The 25,472-nt window shown below is 40.7% G+C and overlaps 1 protein-coding gene across 1 annotated transcript; it reads right to left on the bottom strand.

The window, feature by feature from the left end:
* Positions 1-6,178: 6,178 nt before the first annotated feature.
* On the bottom strand, positions 6,179-8,459 carry LOC111394274. The gene is made up of 2 exons (XM_023020032.1): positions 6,975-8,459; positions 6,179-6,844 (listed from the first exon to the last, which is right to left on the bottom strand). Exons 1-2 carry the CDS (start codon positions 8,457-8,459, stop codon positions 6,179-6,181), a joined length of 2,151 nt encoding a protein of 716 aa, XP_022875800.1.
* Positions 8,460-25,472: the final 17,013 nt, after the last annotated feature.

Below are 25,472 nucleotides of genomic sequence, written 5' to 3'. Positions count from 1 at the left end.
GATCCTTTCCCCGACCTTCTGGAGCCATTGCCGGAGTTGCATATGTCCACCATTAGTAAATGTCACGAGAGTTTGGATATTGGCAAGTCCAATCGCTCTAGCAGTCATCTTCCCTTTTTGTGTCTTCCGCCTCATCATTCCCAGAGCATGGAGTACATCCCAAGGGATGTGATTTGTGAAAGAATTGATAATAGAGAAATACAACGGGGAAGCACATTTGTTAGTCGAGGAGAGATTTCTTTTCTTCCAAAATTTTGGGAGTGGTTTTTGTGGGTCCAGAAACTTCTGCTCAAGAGGAATCTCCGCGAGTTAGCGTTTGCAGTTAGTTCTGCTGCAAAAGATTACCATCACCCAAACTCCATTTACAGAGCTCTTTGCGAGGTTTGGTGTCCAGAAACCAACACCTTTGTGACTGTCAATGGTAAAATTGACATTTCTCTTTGGGACATTCGCGAGAAAAGTGGACTTTCAATCATGGGTCATTATTATGAGTTAGTGGTCCCAAGCCTTTCAGAGTTGACGGATCATCTTCCCAAATCTTGTTTGTATCTCTTTAATGTTTTCGCATTGATTGCCCATGCGAATGAATCCGACAGAGTTACTCACGAACAGTGGATTAATTTTTGGTTTCATGAGAATGGTTGTGTCCCGAACCCTCGACAACACAAAAATTATAAGAATGATATGAATTTAAATCCATTCAAAAGGCGCCATCAAAGAACATTGAAGGAAATATGGAAGCCCATGGTGGCAGATAAGCCGAGAGACATTACTCGTAGGGATAGACATCATTTGGGGCAATTTTCCAGTATCTCTGCCTATGGAAGAAGAAGAGGAATTAGAGATAGCAGCCAATCTCTCCCTATGGCTTTGTCACTTCGTTCTTCCATTTGGGGATGAAAGTATAAGAGTCTGGACTTTTAAAGCATCTTCTAGGATGGCAGACGGATACACTTATAGTCTGGTTCCACCTATATTGGCGAGTATTTATAGTGGACTTACACGAATATCTAACTATCAGGCAAATCCAGACCTTGGCTCAATTTCACATTCATTTCCAGGACATTTTCTTTATACTTGGGTAGCAACTTATTTTGTCTGAGGTGTTTATGCTCATGTAGACAAGGGTTATTCTCACCCTATAATTCGAAGATATGCCAGAACTTTGAATGCTTTTCAATCTTGGGAGAAAAATGTTGTTGATTGTTGAGAATTTATCCGTGGAGTAATGAACACCGATAACTTTTGCTGGAATCCATTACCCTCATCGTCTCATCTTAATGTACGTGTAGATGACCAATCGAGGTCTGCAAATACTTCAGAATTCATGATGAGTATTCGATCTGGATTTGTTTATTATCATCGAGGAAATTTACCTTTTATTCTTGAGGCGTATAATCCTCACAGGTTTGTGAGACAGTTTGGCTTTAGACAGAAACTTCCCGATTCACCAAGAAAGTTTAATATTACCCCCAGTGTAGGCGACATGCATCGGGTTTGGTTGTCCTTAACTCAGATAAAAGTTGGGTCTGTATTTCATATTCTAGAGTATGTGAGGGATATACATCAAAACATTGATGTTGAGTACCAGGCTTGGTGGAATAGCAAAGTGTTACCACTCTTGACAAAGGTCCAGGTGCAAGTCTTATTTTCTAGTGAGAGTCGTGACTTTGTTCTTGGCTTGACTCCGAACAGGGTTTTAGTTAGAGGGTTAAACCCTCCAAATGCTACTCCTGAAGAGGCTTCTCGAAAGAGGGATCTAAACCAGCAAAATGAAAGAGGTATTAAGAGAATCAAAATTATAGTTCCCTCGGTAAAGGTTGCTACCACCTTTGAGCCTGCTGATAAGGTGTCAGAAGCAATTTTGATTCCAGATCCCAGTAATCCTGGAGATCGAGCATCACAAGCACCAGGAAAGACTTTGACTCCAGAAGATGAAAGTTCTAGAGATCAGGTATAGTTCTCCCCCCTTTTTTATGTACTATTTGTAATTGATTTTCTGTCACAATCTTCAATTTTAGGCTTCTCTTTCTTGAGTATACAAAATCAAACGACCAATATAACTGAGGCCGCTTCAAGCTATTCTGAGTCTTTCAAAAGTTGAAGTTGGAGCTTCTCACATTAACATCAGCCTCCCGAACACATCATTAGAAGTTGGATTTTTAGACATGTCGCCCAGGACACGAAATGCAGGTATGTGCCCTGTTGTTGTTTGCTGCACTTTTTCCCTTTTTTTTTTTTTGAAATCATGCTCCATTTTTGTAGGTTTTTTGAGCATCCCTGAAGAACTAAATTTCTCCATGAATCCAAACTTTTTGTAAGATCAGACTGGCGAGAATGACGGGCGAATCGATGCACATCAAGGAATAGATAGTATTCGTGATTCTCATGACCTTCCTTGCAAATATCCGGGCACCATCAATGGAGGTACTTTGGTACATATCATGGACAATTTTAATGCTGAAAATGAAGTAAATTCAGGGACTGTGAGAGCTAACATTTCAGAGATCAATCAAGGAGTTCATGTCATTCCATCTTCGTTGGTTTTAGTCAGTATTCTGCTTTCACAAACAAATAATCATCGGGTTGTACCAATCTGTTCTTTCATGTCTGGTCCTCCGCCTGGAATTATCCAAGAGTCTTCTTATCTGAAGGCTGCTCTGGAAGAAGCCATGACTAATTACCTTCAAAAGATGTCTTGAAGCATGGATTCTCCAATATTTAATCTTGGTGGGATGAAAATAACTTAATTCTTCAAAACGTGATTACCAAATCATTCCATACAGACCCAGCGCCTTTGATGATGAACATGGATGTGTTTTTGAAAAAAGTTGACTCTTACTTATCTGAAAGAAAGCAACACCTGGATTGTCCAACCGTTGAAGAAAAGGCTGAGGAGTTGAAACTTTTGAACATTCAACTGGAAGTAAAGGATTCCACGTGTTCTTCGTTGAGAGGCAAAATTAGTGAGCTAACCTTTGAGCTAGATAAACTCCGTAATGAACTTCAAGCCCAAGAGGAAGAGAAAAGTATGATTGGAACAAAAATGCAGCATTGGAAGAAACACAGATAAGAGATGTCGCTAGCGTAGCATCCATTGACCAGAAAAGGAAGACCCTTGAAGATAGTTTCCTGCGAGTGATCAATGGCGAGTGATCCTGATGAAGTCATGAATTTCTTATCCTTTTTTTTAGACCATATTGTATGAATTTTGACTTGTTATTTTTTTTATTTGGATGAACTTTTCGTTTTCATGTTTATTGTGTTTTTTTTACTACAACAATTGGTAAACAAATTGAAAGAATTTATTAGTTGTGACTAAACTTGAATTTATAGTTTATTCAAGCTGTCTACGTACCCAAACGGGATCAAGTAGAACGTAGTTCATTACAAAAACACAATTTTTTTGTACAATGAAAAAATTTAAAAATAAAGAACTTCAAGCATAAAAATGCTTTAAAAATTTTCCATTGGTAGGTTTGATTTGCAATCCATCTTTGTTGACGATCTTGTACGCTCTGTTAGTGAATGCATGAGTAATAATAAATGGACTATCCCATTTAAGTTGGAACTTGCCCCTATTTTTCTTGTGATTATGATTGGCCTGCGCACGGAAAGTACCAGATCTCCAACTTGAAATGATCTTGGTCATACCTTTTTGTTGAAAGACTTGGTCATTCGAGCTTGATAGCACTCTAGATGCATTTGTGCTTCTAACCTCTTCTCATCCACAACTTCTAGCTCTTCCAATTGAAGGCTGGCATTTTCTTTAGTTGTCAAACCTTCCTAGATGACAATTCGAAGTGACGAAATTTGACACTCCAGAGGAAGTATAGCTTCTACTCCATATACTAAGGCATAAGGAGTGGCTTGTGTTGGAGTCCGATAAGTAGTTCGATAAGCCCATAAGACTTCACCGATTTTCTCATGCCAATCTCTTTTTTATTTGGAGACAACCTTTTTTAGCAAACTGCATAGTATTTTGTTGAATGCCTCTACTAATCCGTTAGCTACCGCATTGTACATGGATGAGTTATACTGTTTGAATCCAAACTTAGCACATAAATTGTTTACGTGGCTATTGCAGAATGATTTTCCATTATCAGTTATGATATGCTGGGGAATACCATATCGATAAATGATTTGGATACGAATGAAATTTACAACATTTTCTTTCTTTACTTCCTTCAATGGTACGGCCTCGGCCCACTTGGAGAAGTAGTCGGTCCCGACGATGATGTATGCATGCCCTATTGAAGACTTTGGAGTTATAGGTCCAATTACATCAAGACCCCATGCATCAAACTGCCATGAAGCTACTATCGGATGTAATGGTTCTGGAGGTTGATGAATGAAAATTGGCATAGCTTGGCAAGCTACACATTTTATTGCATAATCCATGGAGTTTTGTACCATAGTTGGCCAGTAATAGCCCATCTTTTTTATTCGAAATGGAGTTTAGGTCCAGACTAATGGGTACCACAAATTCCAGAGTGGACTTCTTCCACGACCTGTGTTGCTTCGTCATCACTTAGGCATCAAAGGAAAACTCCATCAAATGATCGTCGATAAAGTGTTCCCTTATAAAAGATAAAGCAAGAGGCACACCTCTTGATTTTAGTTTTTCGCCATCGATTATTTGGTAGCTTTTGATGTTGAAGGAAATCGATTATCGGCTGTCTCCAATCTTCTCTTTCCTCATTTTCGAGTACTTCGACGCTATTGTTTTCTTCCAAATTACTGGGTAGCAATGACGGAAGCACCCATCTTTGAGCAATTGATATGGAGTGTGAGAAATCTTCATTTGACCTAGCTAAAATAGTAGCCAAATTAGCTAAGGCATCAACTTTCCTATTTTCACTTCTCGGGATGAATTTAATTTTTACTGAATCAAATCGTTTCATAAGCATTGATGCATATTCATAGTATGGTTTTAGGTCTGAATTTCGGACTTCATACTCAACTAAAAGTTGGTTGATTATCAATTTAGAATCTCCAAAGACTTCCAGCTGGTGGATATCCATATCTAACGCTGCTTCTAAACTAAGGATAAGGGCATGATATTTCGCCACGTTGTTTGAACATTTCTCTGCTAAGGCAAAAGAGCTGGGCATGACAAGATCATGGGGAGTGACTAAGACTACTTCTGCTCCGGCACCATAACTTCGGGCTGTCCTGTCGAAGTATAGCCTCTATGATGGTATGGCTTCATTGAATAGAACTTCTTCATCGGGAAGGTCTTCTTGAAGTTCCCATTCCACTAAAATTGGGTGGTCAGCTAGGAAACCTACCAAAGCTTATCCTTTAATGGCCTTTTGTGGAATGAATTTGATATCAAACTCAGACAATAGTAGTGCCCATTTTCCAATCTTGCCAGAGAGAATTGGCCTAGACAATATGTACTTCAATGGATCAATCTTTGAAACGAGATTGATCGTGTGTGATAGCATATAATGTCTCGACTTTTTAGCTGCAAAGATTAATGCAAGGCACATTTTTTCATTAGGTAAATACTTCATTTCAGTGCCTACTAGTGTTCAGCTTAATTAATAGAATGCATTCTCTTTTCCTTCATCGTTGACTTGGACAAGAAGTGCTCCTAGAGAATATTCTTGTGCTGCAACATAAAGAGTCAGTGGCTTTTCTGGGACTGGAGCTGTAAGTACCGGTGGACATGACAAATATTGCTTAGTGCTTTGGAAATCATTTTGATAAGCATCATCCTACTCAAATGGTACATCTTTCTTCACCAATTTGTTAAATGGATGACATTGTCTAGCCAGGTTAGAGATAAATCTTCGAATGTATGCAAGTTTTCATTGAAGACTTTTCAACTCACGTATGTTTCTTGGTTCTGTCATGTTGATTATGGCATCAATTTTTGATCGATCTATTTCAATGCCTCGATGTCGAACAACGAAGCCGAGAAATTTTCCAGAGGTGATGCCAAGTGCACATTTCAATGGATTCATCTTCAGTTAATGTCTTCGAAGTCTTTTTAAAACATCCTGTAAATCTTGTAAATGATTGTCACGTCTTTTGGTTTTGACAACAAGATCATCTATATAACATTCCACGTTCTTATGCAGCATGTCATTGAAGCCCCCGCATTTTTCAATCCAAAAGGCATAACTTTGTAACAATATATGCCTTTAGGGGTACGAAATGATGTGAGCTCCTAGTCTTTCGGGTTCATTTGTATCTGATTGTATCTGGAGAATCCGTCCATGAAAGATAAGACTTCATATCCGGTAGTTGCATCCACCATCAATTCTGTTATCAGAAGTGGAAAATCATCTTTCGGACATGCTTGATTCAAATCTCGAAAGTCAACACAAATTCTTAATTGCCCGTTCTTCTTTTTAACAGGGACAATATTCGCGATCCATGTTGGATATTTCACTTCACGTATGAATCTAGCTTCAATAAGTTTGTTGACTTCTACTTCAATTTGAGGGATCAGTTCTGGTCGAAATCTTCTTTGAGGTTGTTTGACTAGTCGAACTCCATGTCTTATTGCGAGATGATGTACTGAAACCTTAGGGTTTAACCTCGGCATCTCCTTGTAAGACCACGCAAACACGTCTTTGTATTCCTGAAGCAAACTAATGTACTCGAATTCCTCTTTTTGACTAAGGAGGGTACTTAAAAATACTGGTCTCGGGTCTTCTTCGATTCCCAAGTTCAATTGTTTTAAGTCATTCACAGTAGCTTGCCCACCTTCTTCAAATGTAGGTGGGGCTAGTTTAGGTTCATCAACAGAACTTTTGGATTCAGAGTCTGAATCGGGAGCTTCTTCAAAGGCTACGTGATTGGTAAAAACTTTTTCCTCGTCTTCTTTACCCTTTAGGGATGAGTGAAGTTTTTGATGTCGCCGTCTTCTTCTTGACCGTTGTGGTTTCGAACTCGGATTGGAAGTTTTGATTCCAAGTCGAGAAAATGCAGATCATCTTTGGCATCTGGGGAGCTTGTACATTTCTATCAATCTGGGTAGAAGAAGAAGAATCTTCGTTTAATCTTTGAAAGATGGAAACTTTACCTTTTACATCGACCACTAGAGAGGGTTCTCCTTTTAACCTTGTAAACACCGAAACTCTAGCATTCTCACTTTCAATTCGATCGAACACTGAAGGTCTCGGTTGTTCTAATTTCTCTTCTGTAACTTCATAAATTTGAACCATGATGGGGTTTGAGGAAACCTTCTTGACCTTAATCTTCCTTGGTGGATTAGGATCATATCCCAAACCATACCTAGGTCGAGACATCAGGGTTCCATCAGAATTAGAAGGGACACGCCCACATGAAAGGACAGTGTTAAGATAACCTAATTTACGAGGCTCTCCTTTTCCAAACCCAACATTTTCAAATAACTTTTTGACTTGAGGATTGTAACATCCTTTGAAAGTCTTTTTTGATTCAGGAGCTCCTTCTTGTTTGGGTGAGCTAGAAATATAAAGTTTTGATATGTCTGGAACGGATGTCGAAGCCTCTAATGTAGGTCTATATTCCTCTCGGACCGCCATGAGTTGATGGGGTAGAAGCAATTTTAGAATACTAGGTATTAGAAGAGTTATCTCTTTTTTCAATACCTCAAAATCGGTTGATTCTATTTGAGGTTTTTTGCCTCTAGAGAATCCTTCGAATGTAAATTTTGATTTGCCTTTAATAATTTGATGAGATTGAACAGCACTAGACGTATCATGATCATTTGCATCTTTTTTGATTTTGAATCCAGACATTGTCAACCTTACAGAATTGCACTCTTCATCTTCCATGTAGAATTTGGCGTCAGCAAAATGGGATTCTTCTTCAAGGAATGGTTTAGACTCAGCTACCACACATTTAACTTCTCCATCTCGGCTATATTTGAAGCATTGGTGCCAGGTGGAAGGTACCACTCTAGTTTCATGTAGCCAAACACATCTAAAGAGTAACTCATATGATGTTTTAGCATCAATGACATGGAAGAGAGCTGAGGAGATTAACTCTCCTATTTGTAGCTTCAAGCGAATCATGCCAATGGCTCGCTGACCTTTCTGATTGAATCCTTGAATCATGATTTTGCTTCTGGACAGATCACCAACATTAGTCCCAACCTTCTTCACTGTTTTAACTGGCATAATATTCATAGCAGATCCACAATCAATCATTATGCGATTCATCTTGTATCCTCGAATATAACCGCTGACATACAGTGGCCTATTATATGGACGAGAACCCAATTGTAAATATTCATCATCAAATGTTATGGCGGTCATACAGTCCTGAGGAGTTGCGAATCCAATATGTTTTAGAACTTCACCTTCGTATTCTTCTGGATCGATTAGACCTACAATCAAATCCATTCGATCATCGAAAGGAATACTGAGAGATTCTACTAGACTCGTACTGGCAGGAATATTGTTAAGCCGTGAGATAGTTGTCTTCTGTTTTGAAGTCTGCCTTGATGCATTCTTCATTTCATTTTTCTCCTCTACGCTAATTACATTGGAGGTGAGATATTCCTTATCAAAGAAACCCTTAGGAAAATAATCACCCAGGGTTGGTAGTCTAGGAAGAATGCGCGGAGCTGCTTCTCTCCCGATTGACTTAGTAGGTATTCTTGGCTTGGTTTCAGGCTATTTTCCTCGGTTGTTCTTTGGTCTTGATTTCTTATTACAAACATTAGAACTTGAGAGTTGTGGAGCCTTTCGACGACGTCTTTTCACAAGTGTCCATGCCCCCTGATCTTATTCTAATGTTTCCTCTTTATTGAGTTGAATTTTTGTTCCCAATCCCTCCAACTCTGTTCCTACAAGAGGTGTAGAATGTAATATTTTACCTATTTTATTTGGCATTCGGTATTTCTCTCTCTTCTTTATAAAAGTGGACCAGCCATCACCGATCTCGTCTTCAGATTCTGAGTCAGAATCCCAAACATCCAAGCCACCTGTCATAATTTCATAAAAGGTTGGAAGATTGGGTACATTTGGTCCATCCATCCCTGGATAGACGTAACTGATAATAATTTCTCTGTCTACCTGAAACTTCGCTGGGATGGCTCCTTTCGGAAGTTGAGGTCCAAACTCCTTAACTGAGGATTTACAGGTATCACGTACACTAAAAAATGTTTGTTTCTTCTCTACAATGGGAATTGGATCAAATGATCCAAACGAAACCATCGAGCAGGCAGTTCTTGGATTCTCTCCGATTTCAAGTTTGATCTTATTTTCTTAGTCCAAACGAACAATGAGATCTTTCAAGACGAAGCATTTTTCCACTGGATGGCTAATGATTCTGTGAAATTTACAGTATTTAGGATGATCGATCTTACCAGCTTCCTCGAGTCTTTTTAGTACTAGAAGTTCGATTATCTTCTGTTCAAGGAGCTGATCTAGAATTCCAGAAACTTCAGAATCTGAGAATGGGTACTCCTTTCCTTCAAGTTCTTTTAGAGTCACATGACCTCTACTTTGAACTTGTCTTCTGTTAGGTCTGAATTTCGGCTTTGGTTTTAAGTTCGAGCTTGACCCCTGGAAGGCTATCTTTGCAGGAATAGTAGAAATCGCCATAGCTTCTTTGGACTTACTTGCCTTGGCGTCTTTCCTTATCTCTTTCTTAGGATCTTTCTTGTCACGTGGATCACTTGGTAAGTAACTCCCATGCCTTACAAGTTGGAGCTCCAAGTCATGAGCACGTGTTGCCAATTCTTCGAATGAGTGAGGCATGTTTGCTTGGAGATTATAGAGCAATCCCCAATGCATGCCTTGTACACACACATCGATGGAAGATGCTTCGCTTATTCTTTCTTCGCAATTAAGCACGAGGTTTCTCCAGCGTTCAATGTACTCCACAACGGGCTCTTCCTTGCTTTGTTTTGTTCGAGCAAGTTTTGGAAGGCTGACAATTCGTCGGGTGCTGTAGAAGCGTGTTAGGAACTATCACTCAAGCTAATCCCAACTGTCAATTGACCCTGCTGGTAAGTCTGTGTACCATTCAAATGCAGAACCTTTGAGGGAGCATACAAACTGCTTCACCATAGTGTCATTGTAAGTACCTACATTGTTACAAGTCTCAATAAAGTGGGCAACATGTTGCTTTGGACTGTCTTTTCCATCAAAACACTGAAATTTTGGAGGTTGATAACCGAGTGACATCTTTATTTCGTCGATTCGACGACTGTGGGGCTTGGCATACACCAGTGAAGATTGTAATGAACCACCATACTAGGCATGAATGGTGTCTGCAATCATATGTTGAAGTCATTGGATGGATAGAGAGCCAACAGAGAGTTGAGTGGTGTCACGCAACACGTTTTGAACAACTATCCGATCATGCATATCTTGCTTTTGTTGGTGCTCTTAGACTTCTAACTCTTTCGCCTTGGAAGATCCTGAATTTTCTTGATCTTCTTTAGTTGATGGATTTTGTGACTCTAGCCTGTGTGTGAGTGCAACAATCTGTGCATCTTTGTCTTCCAATGACTATGTTAATTTTTCAATAGTTAAAGCCATTTGTTGAATTCGATCATTTGAGCCCGATGCAGCTTCTGTGACCATCACTGGCTCAAGTGATTCTTCAGATGAGACATCATCTTCCCACTTTTGCTGAAAAGTGGCATGAGGAGATCTAGACAAGGATCTACCACCAGATATGGAGCCCGAACGAGAACTTTTCGTTGAACTCATGGTTTTTTCTGTTGAATGAGAGTTTGGCTTTTTTAAGGCAATTTTCAGTTGCCTTTGTTGGAGAACTTCTTCAGTGGTGTGACCAGTTGAGTTTTCCCAATTTTTTTTTGGGCCTTGGTCATATGGAAGAGTTCCGCAAGTGTCTCTTCAAGATGAGTCATAGTTTGTTTCGCCTTTTCACCTGCCATTGCTGATGTAGTAGTTGAAATTTGAAGATTTTGAGATCAAAAGATGAGAGAACAAGAAGGTCCCACCGGGCATGCCAAGAAATTTGTACGACGAAATCTTGTGTATTAAAATACAAAAATCGTTACAAATTGTATTTTGATAAATACAAGTGATGTTGACCTTCTTATAATTGCAAAATCGTAAAATCCTCTGATTAATGATCTCTATATTTGAAGACGAGGGGTTACGTAGCTTGAATCCTAGTCTTCAAGAATTTGTTAAAAATTCGATTTATCGAGACTTGACTTGTTCAGAACTTGAACTTCGGGGCTTAGATTTGGACTTGAATTTAATTTGATTTGAAGAAGACTTTGATCTCCTAGGACTTGACGTGAACCTGTTTGATTCGAAGAAGATTTTTATCTTCTTGGAGTTCACTGGATTTGGATTTGAGAAGAATTCTTCTTTTCTTCTAGTCTTGGAATTTTTTCAGCATTTCGTGGCGTTTTCTACTTTTTTCTTGCTTGCTTTATGTGTGTCCCGTCTTATGGACCATTGGTCTTATTTATAGAGGAGGATTTGGGCTAATTTTGGTAATTACTCAATTATATTTAATTAAAAAAGATAATTGAGTAATTATGGTTTTATTTATTTTGTTTGTTTATTTATTTAAAATTTGGTACGGGCCTTTGGGTTTTATGGACTTTAGTAAATTTAAATTTAATTGGGCTAATGATTTAAATCGACCAAATCCATTTTATTTTATTTACTTATTTATTTATTTTTTATGTCTACAAACCATTCCAAGAACCCATAGAGAATGGTCCACAAATATCCGTATGTCTAAGTTCTATGACGTCCGAAGTCTTATTGGCTTGAAATCTCCTTTTATTGGTTTGTTTTCCCTTTATACAGTTGACACATAGATCATAATATGTGAAATCAAGAGGGTCTAGAATCTCGTCAGACACAAGTCTCTCAATTCTCCTTTTGGAGATGTGACATAATCTCTTGTGCCACAACGAGGCAGAATTCTAGCCGGTTAATTTTCGCTTTACACCTCGAGTACTTACATGCTGGGATTCATTAAAAGAAGCAATTGTATCAATTGAATAAAGATTATCGTAACCTGATAAAGAATCGAAACCAACCAATTTTGAATCATGAAACAAACTAAATTTTCCATTTCTAAATGAACAAGTATAACCAAATTTGTCCAAAATAGAAATAGAAATCAAATTCCGTCTAAAAGATGGTATAATAAATATCTCAACAAGATTTAAATAAAATCCAGTCTTTAACAATAATCTAAATTTTCCTATTGCCTCTACTTCCACCTTCTTGCCGTCACCACCATAGATGTATCTTTCACCATCACTTGGTTTTCGGCAACTCAGGCAACCATGTATAGACATGCTGATATGAGTTGTTACATTAGAATCTATCCACCGTGTATGTCTAGGTACCGAAGTTAAATTAACCTCAAAACAAACCAAATGAAGAAAAATACATTTCTTTACAAACCATGCGTGGTAATTGGTGCAATTTTTCTTCTTATGACCTACAGCTACACAGAAGAAACAACTACTTTCAGTTGATTCCTTATGCTATTTCTTTTGTGGTGCCCGCGTCTTCCTTATTAATCTTCCCTTTCTTGTTCCTTTTGTCCTTAGAAGTGGTGGCGAAATGAGCACTTTCTCTCTTCTCATACCTCAGTCTTTCCTCTTCCTGAACACAGTGTGAGATGAGCTCATTAAGGGACCATGAGTCCTTTTGATAGTTGTAGCTCACCTTGAATTGACTGAAATGTGCCGGAAGGGATATCAAAACCAAGTGCACTAACAAGTCTTCAGATAAATCCAACTTGAGTGCCTTTAGTTTTGAAGCAATGTGAGACATTTCCATAATGTACTCCCAAATGTTTCCTTTCCCTTTATACCTCATTGAGATAAGGTTCGCCAAAAGTGTACCTGTTTCAGCCTTTTCATTCTTGACAAACCTCTTCTCAAGTTTCTCAAGGAAACCCTTAGCCGTAGTTACCTTATCGGACATAGTGCCCTGGAATGCTTCTAGAATAGCACGCTTCATGACAATTAAGCTTATGCGGTTCGATCGTTCTCACTTTTCCATCTCCCTCTTGTCATCAGATGTACTCTTATCAGTAAGTGTAGTTGGTTGATAGACTCGTAAAGTAAGGTCCAGGTCCATAACTCCGACAACAATCATCACGTTCTCTTGCCATGCCCTGAAGTTTGTGTCATTTAGCATTGAAATTGAATTGATACTAGCAGAGATATTAGTAGAAGAACTTGAAATTGAATTAGAGAACGTTTATTATGAATACCTCACATGAATATCTTTTGTTGACATCCAAACTCTGATCTGGCAAAAACAGTTCGCTAACCCCACCTCAGTTAAAAGTGAGTTCGGCCCACACTCTCAGGTTGGAGTTACCCGCCATTATCTTAGAAAAACACCATGATTACAACTGGTCACATCACCCTATCAATCAGAGACACTTGCCATTGGTGATGTCATCGCCACCCGGGATAGCCAATTCCAAGTCCTCGAATTCCAGCCCCTTCAGGTCATCATTACTTTGGCAATACATTGGCACATGACCACCGGCCTCGTTGACCAATCATTGGAGAATTCGACGACCCGAGTTGCGAGCTTGGCACTGTTGCCGATTTGATGTAATTTCGGCTGAAATCTGTATAAATAGTTGAATAGGATGCTTGTAAAGGGAGAGCGAATTGAGATAACGACTTATGGCACGATCACATCTTTGTGATCTTTTCTAAACACAAATCACTTTTTTTTTAAAGTTGGTTCAAAATCATCCTTGCTAATTTTGACATCAACAGTTTGGCGTTAGAAGGAGGGCCCTAATTGTGAAAAATAGTTTCGTTTGCTCCATAAATTTTTTTTTTCTTTCAATGGCCATGAGTCATAGCTCAGGTTCCAAAAATCCATCTCACACCCACCATCACGAAACAAATGTACCACTGAATTTTCCACAACGGCAGGACCCTCAAATGATTGCAATGAGGGAAGTCCTAAAAAAATTGACAAATGCAGTGGGGCGAATGGAAAGAAGCCAAGCCCATTCGTCCCCACTAGATACCGAGGTGGAATCTCCTGTAAGGACAAAGGCAAAGTGTCCCTCACCAGGACTCTCCACTTTTCAAGAGGAGAAAAGCAAGGAACCTGAGGCAAGAAGGACTGCAAGTGTGTTCAATAGATTGGGGACTCATCACTTGCTGACCCCTACGCGAGGACAAATTGACCTGAAACGCCTTTTGGAACAAACAGAACCCGAACTAAGCGCGCTTAAAAAATGCATCGCTGAACTAGAAGCTAAAAACAAAGGTGGCATGGAAAGTTACCAAACCAAACGACATTTCCCCTTCACCGAGGATGTCCTCATAGAACCACTGCCTAAAAAATTGAAAATTCCCCAGATCGCCGCATACGAAGGAGATAGTGACACCCTAGCCACCTTGACAAATACACGTCGTGGATGGAACTACAGGGGGCAAGCAATGAAATCATGTGCCGAGCATTTTCCCTAACTCTAGGAGACAAAGCCCAAAGATGGTTTAGGAGGCTACACGAAAGGTTGGTAAAAGACTGGGATGATCTAGCCATGGCATTCTTGGCCCAGTTTATTGGCTCAAAGGCTAGAACTACACCCAAAGAACGTCTAGTGAGCATCAAGCAGGGAAAAAGTGAATCCCTCAAAAGCTATCTGAGTAGGTTCAACAAGCAATCCATGAAAGTAGAAAAAATATCTGACGATGCGGCACTCATGGCCGTATTAGCAGGACTAAGACCCAAAACAAGATTCTGGTGGTCAGTACGTAAGGACGGTCCAAGGACTTATCATGAGTTTCTGAATCGAGCTTAGAAACACATAAGCACTGAGGAGGCAACATTTGACCAAGAGGAAGTAAGACGAGAAATTGACCTCAATGATGTGGTGAAAAAAAAAACCAAGCCGCAATCCTTAACCAGAAAGAAAGAAGGACAGGAGAGAAAGAGAACGTCCCAAGGCTCAGCCATACAAGTTCTGGGAGTACCACCTACTCAAAGCCTCCTTGGAAGAGGTATTTATGCAAGCTAACACAAAAGAAGCATTTCGCAGACCTGTAGTCCTGAAAAATGAACAGGCTGCACAACGCCAAGGACGATACTTTCGATACCATAGGATACTGAGCCATGATACTGATAACTGCCGGGACTTAAAAGAGGAAGTTGAATCATTAATTCGACGAGGTTGGTTACATGAGTTTGTTGCCAAGCCAAAAGTAGCAGATCGACCTAAGATGCAGCAGCTACAGCTACAGGGGGCCCCCACACGAACCCCAACAGGCGATCCCCAACTGTAACCCACCTCCACATGACAAAATCAAAATGATGGTGGGCGAAAATCAGTATACTGAAGGATCTAGAAGGGCCAGGCGAAGGCAAGCCCAACGTGCAAAAATCGTATCGAACTATTGGAATCAAATCCCTAGGACCGACATTGACCCCGAATCGTTCTGGTTCATGGAAGAAGATTTTGAAGGAATCCTCCAAGACCAAAGTGACGCCCTGGTGGTCACAATGATGGTCGCTGGAGTGAAAGTCCACCGCACTCTAGTGGACAATAGAAGTTCAGTCAATATACTGTACTCATGAACCTTGAGACAGTTGGAAATATCAATTCGCTACCTCCAACCATATCCAAGGAAACTACAGGGATTTTCTGGGGATCCTATCAAAGCCCTAGGTCAGATAGTCCTTAGTGTGGAGCTGGGCGAAACTCCTCGCCAAAGAAGAATCTTAGCGGATTTTGTGGCGGTCGATTTACCGTCCAATTACAATGCAATATTGGAACGGCCCATTTTGTATAAACTAAAGACTGCCACATCAATTTATCATTATTGTGTGAAATTCCCCATCCCTTATGGGACTAGAATTATCCAAGGGGATCAAGCTACTGCAAGGGCCTGCAACGTCGACCTGTCAAGGCCACAAGTCAACATGCTGAGGAGTAGGACGAACACACAAGTCGAGGAAGCCAGACCAAAGAGACCAATCATTGCAGATCTCTCAAAGATAGACATAACGAAAAAAAAATCTCAAAAAAGCCACAGACGAGCAACTATCTTTTGACGAGAAGGAGGTGGACCCACATCCTTACCATGGAGTTATGATAATTTCGTTGCTTGTAGCCGGGGTAACCATCCCCAAAGTCTTGGTGGATATAGGAAGCTCTCTGAACATCTTATTCAGCCACTATAATACTCCGAAATTTTATGCTCGTTTAAATTTCCGCAGGATAGTGATTTAACTTCCAATATTATTTTTGGCCATAAGAAAAGGGGACACCACCTTTGTAGTGGTTAATGTTAGAGGTAGCTAATGACTACAAGCATGAGGTGTTAAATGTTGTGTATACATGAAGTGATTATTAGTTAGTCGAAACTTAAGTCAAGTTTGAAATTGAATGTGGTCGATTATTTTGTTAGGACTTAAATTGACCAAATGATTAAATTAATTTACGATCTAAAATTTTTGAATATGTAAGTTGGATATAAGTTTAGATTTAGGATACATTTGATAATAATGAAAGATAGAGGGTTGGATTATATTAGTTGGAAGATTAGAGATTTCCTTTGCAAATATAGGTCTTTAGGCTACTAATTACTTATAATAAACTCCCCTTGTTATCCATCACCACCATACATTTGGATCATAGATTAAACAAGTGTACAAGTATAAAAAGAAAAAAGAAAAAAAGGGGGGGTCAAAGTCGGCCACCAAGTAAATAATAAAAAAATAAAAAAATAAAAACCATAATATGATTATGGTGGACAAGTCCACAAAGTTAGATATCTATTTATGCCTTAGGACAAGTCCGAAGGGCACCGGCAAGCCGGAATATGCAAGTATGGGTTTGATTGTATTCTTTTGTGTGGTATTATCATGATAAAAGTCCAAGCATGGTATCTCACTGAGTATTTCTTATACTCATAGTATGTTATGCTAAATTTTCAGATCCATGATCATTTGAATTGATGGAAGTTAGTTGGCTTACGCGATGATGGATTAAGGACAACGAAGTTTTGTACCGAAAGTTTTCTTTTGTGTGGTATTAATAGTAAATTTTGTAATTATATCTTTCATGTTGTGATAAGAGACATTTTTGTAGTTTATTTTCCTTACAAGAGACAAAAGACAGAAACGGGACAGTTTCTGGAGTCAATTTCAAAATGATGTTTCTAACTCTATAAACGTCCATTTGAGATTATAAAAATATGTCTGTTTTCCCCTTTGAGTTTTCTAAGTATGTCCGCAAGAAATACTCAATTTGGATATCTATGGCCTGGGTTATCAAGGTTTTAACGTCCAAAGGTCAATCTGAATCTCCTGTGTAATACTTCACTGTTTTCAGTAAAACGTCTATATCATATGATCTTGGAAAATTTTCATATTTTAACCTAGAAAAATAATTGAAGTTATCTTTCTAATGCCACAAATTTCATAGAAAACGGAGTTGGCATGAATTTTATAAAAATTATCAAACTTACTGCCCCAACTAATCTTGACAGTGCCGAGGCCGTATATGTGAAGCATAATTCCTTGTCGATGTGCACTTTTATCGGCCATCAAATTTTATAAGAATTATTTTACCAAGTTGAAAATAAGTTTTTAACATGTAATATTTCTATTTAAGAATATTTACATGTATCAAAGGCAAAAGTTATTATGTAAAGTACGTGGCCCTCGAAGCTTAAGTTCGGGGCGCCACTGCCACACCCTAAAATGGATGGGTATCCTTGCTAACTTTCTTCAACCATACCCAAATATGGTCCTAGGATTAATCGGAGCCTTGACTTCTGCCAAAGGATCAATCAAACTCAAAGTTGAGTTTGGATCAGCACCTCAGCAGTTAAAGACGAACTCTGAGTTCGTTGTGTTCGACGCCCCCTCCCCTTATGATGCTGTGATGGGACAGCACATATTCTTCAGCCCGAGAGCAGCAGTTTCCCTATATCACTATTTTATTAAGTTTTCCACACTCCATGGTGTGGGAGAAGTCAAAGGAAACAGGGAGCTCGCCGAAAGTTGCCAATGGAATACCTGTACCAGCCATCAACACAGCTTCCTGGAGGTACATATGGCGAACATATGGGAATTCGAACTCATTCCCTTAGACCCACAGACCAGGATCGAAGGCGGAGAACCCGTAGAAGAACTAGAAGGAGTTCGAGTTTGTGCCAAGGACCAAACAAAGGAACTCAAAGTTGGGTGCGAGTTGTAGACCTCCACCCTAGGCAAGCTTGTGGCTTTTCTTAAAGAGGACCTCGATGTCTTCGCTTGGGATCACAATGACATGAGAGGAATAGATCTTAATATTACATGCTACAAATTACAGGTGGATCCCTCAGCTCGGCCAAAGCAGCAAAAATGACGACTTATGAATCCTGAAAGATATGAAGCACTAAACAAAGAGGAGCAAAAACTGTTGAACAATGATTTCCTCCATGAAGCGAAATACCCGAAGTGGGTCGCGAATCCGGTCTTTGTGAAAAAAACATAACGGAGATTGGAGGGTATGCATAGATTTCACCGATCTCAACAAAGCATGCCCCAAAGACAGCTTTTCACTACCGAGAATAGATCAAATGGTGGACGCCACAGCCAGGCATGAGCTACTCAGCTTCATGGACGCGTATTCCAGATACAACCAGATACCGATGTACGGCCCAGATCAGGAGCATACCTCTTTCATAACTGATCGAGGTCTTTACTGCTAAGAGTAATGCCATTCGGTCTCAAAAACACTGGTGCCACCTACCAGCGATTCGTGAATTCCATGTTTTCCTAGCAGATCGAAAAACCAATGGAAGTATATGTTGCTGGTCAAAAGCATAAATGCCAAGGACCACCGTCAACACCTAACTGAAATGTTTGATATACTGAAGAAGTATGGAATGAAGTTGAACTTGAGAAAATGTGCTTTTGGGGTCAATTCAGGAAGATTCCTAGGTTACATCGTAAACAACCGAGGAATCAAGGTAAATCCTGAAAAAATACAAGCTATCATTCAAATGAAACCCCCAACTAAACCCAGAGAAGTACAAAGTTTAACCGAAAGGGTTGCGACCCTCAGTCGGTTCGTCTCCAAATCTATGGACCAATGCAAACCCTTCTTCGACACATTACGAGGTAGAAAGAAGTTCGAATGGACCAAAGAATGGTAGGATGCCTTTAACAAGCTGAAAAGACAATTAGCCAGACCCCCGGTGCTTTCAAAACCTAAGGCAAGCGAGACCTTGAAGATATATTTATCTGTTTCAGAGCACGCCATTAGCGCCGTTCTAACCCGAGAAGAAAATGGCATTCAACATCAGGTTTACTACGTAAGCAAAGCGCTTCATGAAGCCGAGCTCAGATATTTGACTGTAGAAAAATTGGCATTCACCCTGCTGATGGCAGCGCGAAAACTGAGGCCATATTTCTTGGAACACCCCATTGAGGTCCTGACTAACTCTCCATTGAGATAAACGCTATAGAGACTCAACACCTCTGGACGGATGGTAAAATGGGCAGTAGAGATCGGACAATTCGACATCAAATATACGCTTCGTTCCTCCATAAAGGGCCAGGCACTCGTCGACTTTGTCTCCGAGTTCTGCAACGTCCCAATTGAAGAACAACAGAAAGAAACCCCTTGGAAACTTTATGTCGACGGTTCATCTACCGGAGAACGATCTAGAGCCATCGTCATATTAATTAGCCCTGATCACCGCTTGTTCTGTGAAGTCTTGCCATTAGACTTCAAAGCCTCAAATAATGAGGCTGAGTACGAAGCTCTTATTGCTTGAGCAAGGATGGCCTTGGGATTAGGGATCTCCGACCTAATCATGTACAACGACTCCCAGCTAGTCGTGAATCAGGTCAACGGTGTATATATGGCGAAAGAAGATAGGATGGACAACTACCTACGTGTTGTAAAAAAAGAACTCAAAAGGTTCAAAACCAACCAAGTCAAACAAATTCCTCGATCTCAGAACAATCATGCTGATGCATTGGCTCGCCTAGCCAACAGTGAGGGAATCGAGGAATTCGATAGCATTCCCATAGGAAGGATATCCCTACCGTCTACCGAGCTGGATAAAGTGGTCCTGATGATGATAGACCCCAAACCAACTTAGCAAGACAAGATCATCTCTTACTTGAAAATCGAAAAATACCCCGAAAATCCTGCAGAGGCTAGAAAGATCCGAACAAGGTCGGCCAGGTACACTCTCATTGATAATATACTATACAAACGGGGACATTCTACGCCCTTGTTAAGATGTTTAAATTAAGAGGAAGCCAGTACGCCCTGCAAGACGTTCACGAAGGAATATGTGGAAACCATTTCGACGGACTCTCACTGGCCTACAAGATCGTACGACAAGGATACTTTTGGCCTGCAATAAAACAAGATTCCCTTGAATTTATCAAAAGATGCGATAAGTGCCAGCGCCTCACCCCCATCATAAACACTCCACCACGCGAACTAAACCCAGTGACAGCACCTTGGCCCTTTGCAAAAATGGGGGCTGACCTAATTGGACCCATGCCCGTTAGGAAAGGAGGTGTAAAATTCGCCATCGTCGCAGTGGACTATTTCACTAAATAGGCAAGGCAGAGCCCCTTGCCACCTTTACCAAACAGAAAACAACCCATTTTTTGTGGAAATCGGTGATCTGCAGGTTCGGCATACCTCATTCCATTATTACGGATAATGAAAAACAGTTCGACAATGCACGACTTTCGGATTTCTGCGAAGAGCTCAGCATCAAGAAACATTTCTCATCACCAAACCATCCACAGGCAAACGGCTAAGTCAAAACCATTAACAAGATTATTAAGCACACATTGAAAGCAAAACTTGACTTGTTAAAAGGAGGATGGGCTGAGGAACTCCCCAGTGTGTTATGGTCTTATCGAACTACCGCAAGAACAAGCACTGGAGAAACCCCATTTTCAATGGCTTTTGACGTAGAGGCCGTGATCCCGCTGGAAATCCACATTTCTTCGCTACGCATAACTGATTACGACGAAGAAAGGAACCACATGGCTCTTCGCACGAAGCTTGACCTAATCGAGGAAAAAAGGAACAACGTCAAATTTAGAAATGCCGTTTACAAACGGGGAAAAGCCAAATACTATAATCAAAAAGTGCGAAAAAAAAGAATTTGAGGTAGGATCCCTCGTTTTACGAAAAGTATTCCTCCCCACAAGAGAGATCGACAGTGGATGCCTAGGTCCAAATTGGGAAGGTCCCTATCTGATAACGAAGGTCCTGCTAAAAGGGGCATATGAATTAGAAGACTTAGAGGGCAAATCCTTACCCCACCCTTGGAATGTTGAACACCTTAAGCAATACTACTAGTAAACGAAAAAAGTCCCCTTGTAACGTCAATCATATCAATAAAAAGGGACTTTCTATTTCTTTTGAACATTTTTGCTCGACAAACTTTCAGAATCTCACTAAGCCCTGCCTCATATGCAGGCCGATCTAAGGTCATATGTGCTGCAACACTTAGTGAAAGATTCCTCCTAAGGAACCTCATTAAGCCTTGCCTCATATGCAGGCCGATCTAAGGTCGTATGTGCAGCGACACTTAATGGAAGATTCCTCCTAAGGAACCTCATTAAGCCCGCCTCATATGCAGGCCGATCTAAGACACTTAGTGGAAGATTCCTCCTAAGGAACCTCATTAAGCTCTGCCTCATATGCAGGCCGATCTAAGTTCGTATGTGCTGCGACACTTAGTGGAAGATTCCTCCTAAGGAACCTCATCAAGCCCTTCCTCATATGCAGGTCGATCTAAGGCCGTACATGATGCAACACTTGGTATAAATGCCCAATGTATATGCCTAATTCGGAAAGCGCATACTGCACAACTAAGCAAAATTCATTTAAAGTAATTCTACACACTATTGTAACACTCTTACAATTTTTGCTAAGTCTGTGAGAAAAAGCCGTACTGAACATAAACAAATTATCCATTTCAAATTAAAACATCATTAATCAGTCAAAACGAAGTTTGAATCAGAAGTCAAAACTAAGGGTCTTGGGGACAGGGGTGGTATCTCCAACATCCTAAGTTTTCGGTAACACCCAGACTTCGACAGACTCCGACAACTTCCGCAACTCCTCCTTCTGCCCCTCCAGTGCCTCATCCAGAAAGGCCACATCAAGATCGGGCCTCTCCTTCCTGATGTGCCCTATCAACTCCTCCAGGGCCACAACATACACATCCTAGGCCACTACATCAAACTCGAAGGACTCCTTCCAGGCCTCCACTGCCCTGTCGATCTTGGCCTTAGCCTCTTCAACCCTTTTGTGGCCTGCCTCACCCTTTCATTGGCCTCCTGAACCTTTTGGATGGCCTCTCTAACTTTGCCATGTTTCTCTTCTGCACGAGCTCTGGCCTCTTCCTTCGAGGCCTTCAACACCTTGATCTCCTCCATTAGTCGCTCCTCGACATCAAGCCTGGAGTTCAGCTCAATTCCCATTTGGTTTACCTTTTCCTCATACTCCTTCTTCCGCAAAGCAAACTGGGCCTTTTCAGCCTCCATGCTATTATAAAGGTTGAAGGCCTGATCTTTGGCCTCTATGAGTTTATCCAGCTTGGACTTCACCTGTTTTTAGAAATCAAAAATCAAGCAAGTCATTAAGGCATTTATTAAAATAAAAAAAAAAAAAACAAACAAGTAAGAGGTATACCTTATCCGCCACTGCCATCATGTACAAAACTGATCGGTGGCCATGGAGCTGAGCAGTGACTAAAGCCTTACCAATGGGCATCTCATTCAGATAGCCCTGCTTCCTCTCACCCCAGCTCCGGGTAAGTAAATTGGTCGACTCTCTCAAAGACGAAGTGAGCGTGGCAGTCATGCCCCTGGGAGGAGAAGGAGCTCGGAGGTAGTCCAGAAATATCTTCGGTCTGTGTCCCACCAGACTTTCCCAGCCCAGCCTTTGTAGATTTGGGCATCGATCCTTCAAGTTCGTAGAATTGGTCCCCACATCAGAAGGAGCAACCGGTGATGGCAACGAGGGAGATGGAAGGGTCAGGCTTGGCAAAAGCACTGCCTCCGAAATTCTCAGTGATGCCGGGGGTGCAGATCGGTTCATCTTTAATGAAACCTCTTCCTCCACTTCCTCAGAACGGCTCTCCATCCGATCTAGAACTTCTCTCTTTTTCCCCTTCGATGTAGCAGCCGCCTTGTAGCCTCACATTTTGTCCTGATGACCTAAGAGAAAACGAAATGCTCAAAAAGAAAACATGTATATGCATAAAGAAATTATAATCACGAATGAAGATCAAATTATGACCTGAGCTGGAGGGAGCCGAACTTGAAGCTCGTACTTGCAGCAGTCCGGTCCGGTATAAGTCCGAATCTGAAATTACAAACTTACAGGACCTCTACTTTTAGGTAACGATCTTATTTTCTCTGCTCTTCTCTAAGTATCTTTGGTTAACGTCTCCTTCTTGTAATCTGCACAAAGAAAAATACCGAGGTCAGCACTTCGTAAAACATATGCCTTGCTAAAAGACTAAAACCCAAAAGACACTTACATAATGAATGATAGAGTCTGGGAATCACGTCCTCCCTATTCAACTTGGCAGAATGAAACTGCCACTCCCCTGATACGTAAAATCATTCTTCCTTCCATTTCTTAATTAAGGGTGTCTAACACCAAAGAACCTCCCGTCCTGGGCCTAACGCTTGTGTACCACCAGCCCGAGTTCTTCCTATCCTCCTTAAAAGTAAACAAAGAATCGAATTGCTGGACACTCAGCTCGGGATTCCCCATTTGGTCCCACATAATAAGGGTGGCTATTAAGGTTCGCCACCTATTAGGGCATAGCTGCGTGGGAGCTATGCCCCAAGACGAAAGGAATTTACGGATCACCCTAGGAAAAGGAAGCCTACGGCCAGCCTGGAGAATAGCAGAGTTCAGAGGAACACATCCCTCAGGAGGAGTGTGAGCTCGGTCAGAAGGCTCTGGTATTATCATAACTACCGAACTAGGGATGGCGTATTTAGCTCGCCAGCTGGCCAACACATCCCTGTCACAACCGACCGATAAGAACTCGCCCCCACTCCTCGAAAATACCCTCCTCAACATCCTTACCGGATCCTCCTGCTCCCTTGGAACCCTCACGTCCTAAGTCCATCACAGGATGCCCTAGGTCAGTTGGGTTAATTATAGATATAGGAATGGGGATAAAAACTTCCCTACAACTAGAGGACAAACTCGAGAAAACTGACTCTTCCTGCTGGTTGCCCCAGGAATGAACTCTAGACTCGTCCGAACTCATGTATAAACTAAGAAAAGAATCACAAACTGAAAGGAGGAAGCAGATAAGAACAGAAGGATACCTGGGAGATGAACTGAGAAAACGACCTCACCTGAATACGAGAATACGAACTTAGGAAAATCGCCCAAATATCTGAGAGAGTAAAATCGACGAAATAGGAAGATAAATTATTGACCAAAATCGGATTTAAAGAAAGGGAAGATGAGAGGGCGCGATCTGAGCCATTCATCCGGAAATAGAGGGAAAATATCAACGGTCCAAAACTCTGGGAGACAAAACGACGTAGTTTTGGCCAAGGCTTGCTGAAGAAGCTATTTATAAGTGGCCTACAGCTCATCCACCTCTAAAGATGACACTTGTCACAGCCATACATGTACTACTTGGAGAAAGCATCATTGAGGTCAGCAATGTACTACTTGGAGAAAGCATCATTGAGGTCAGCCCTGTCGTAGGTAACTATTGACATCCGAACTCCGATCTGGTAAAAATAGTTCGCTAACCTCACCTTAGTTAAAAGTGAGTTTGGCCCACACTCTCAGGTTGGAGTTACCCGCTGTTATCTTAGAAAAACACCATGATTACCCCTTGTCACATCACTCTATCAATCAGAGACACTTGTCACAGGTGATGTCATCGTCGCCCGGGATAGCCAATTCCAAGTCCTCAAATTCCAGCCCCCTACAGGTCATCATTACTTTGGCAATACATTGGCACATGACCACCGGCCTCGTTGAACAATCCTTGGAGAATTTCGACGACCCGAGTTGCGAGCTCGGCACTGTTGCCGATTTGATTGATTTGATGTAATTTCGGCTGAAATCTTTATAAATAGTTGAATAGGACCCTTGTAAAGGTAAAGCGAATTGAGATAACGACTTATGGCCCCATCACATCTTTGTGATCTTTTCTAAATACAAATCGCCTTTTTTCTTAAAGTTGGTTCAAAATCATCCTTGCTAATTTTGACATCAACATCTTTAATATGCAAATAATAATAATCTCAAATAGTGGTAGGACCCATCACAAGATACCAAGTACAACATCAATATCTAGTCTTTCGATAGAGATATTGACTTGTAAGCGGTACTCTTGGTGTAGAGATATTAACATCTTTAATATGCAAATATTAATAATCTCAAATAGTGGTAGGACCCATCACAAGATACCAAGTACAACATCAATATCTAGTCTTTCGATAGAGATATTGACTTGTAAGCGGTACTCTTGGTGCAGTGATCAAACATTGACGATAAAACAA

The sequence above is a fragment of the Olea europaea genome, chromosome 5 (assembly GCF_002742605.1).
Source record: "Olea europaea var. sylvestris chromosome 5, O_europaea_v1, whole genome shotgun sequence".
Taxonomy (NCBI): domain Eukaryota; kingdom Viridiplantae; phylum Streptophyta; class Magnoliopsida; order Lamiales; family Oleaceae; genus Olea; species Olea europaea.
The sequence above is the reverse complement of the archived record's forward strand: the minus strand, read 5'-3'. Positions and strand labels throughout refer to the sequence as shown.

What these genes read in the sequence shown, in the direction of transcription:
- LOC111394274 (XM_023020032.1), bottom strand. Translation starts at nt 8,459, where the DNA reads ATGAAGAATGCATCAAGGCAGACTTCAAAACAGAAGACAACTATCTCA. An exon ending in CTACCCAGATTGATAGAAAT is followed by an intron (nt 6,845 to 6,974) that starts GTACAAGCTCCC and finishes TCATCCCTAAAG; the next exon opens with GGTAAAGAAGACGAGGAAAA.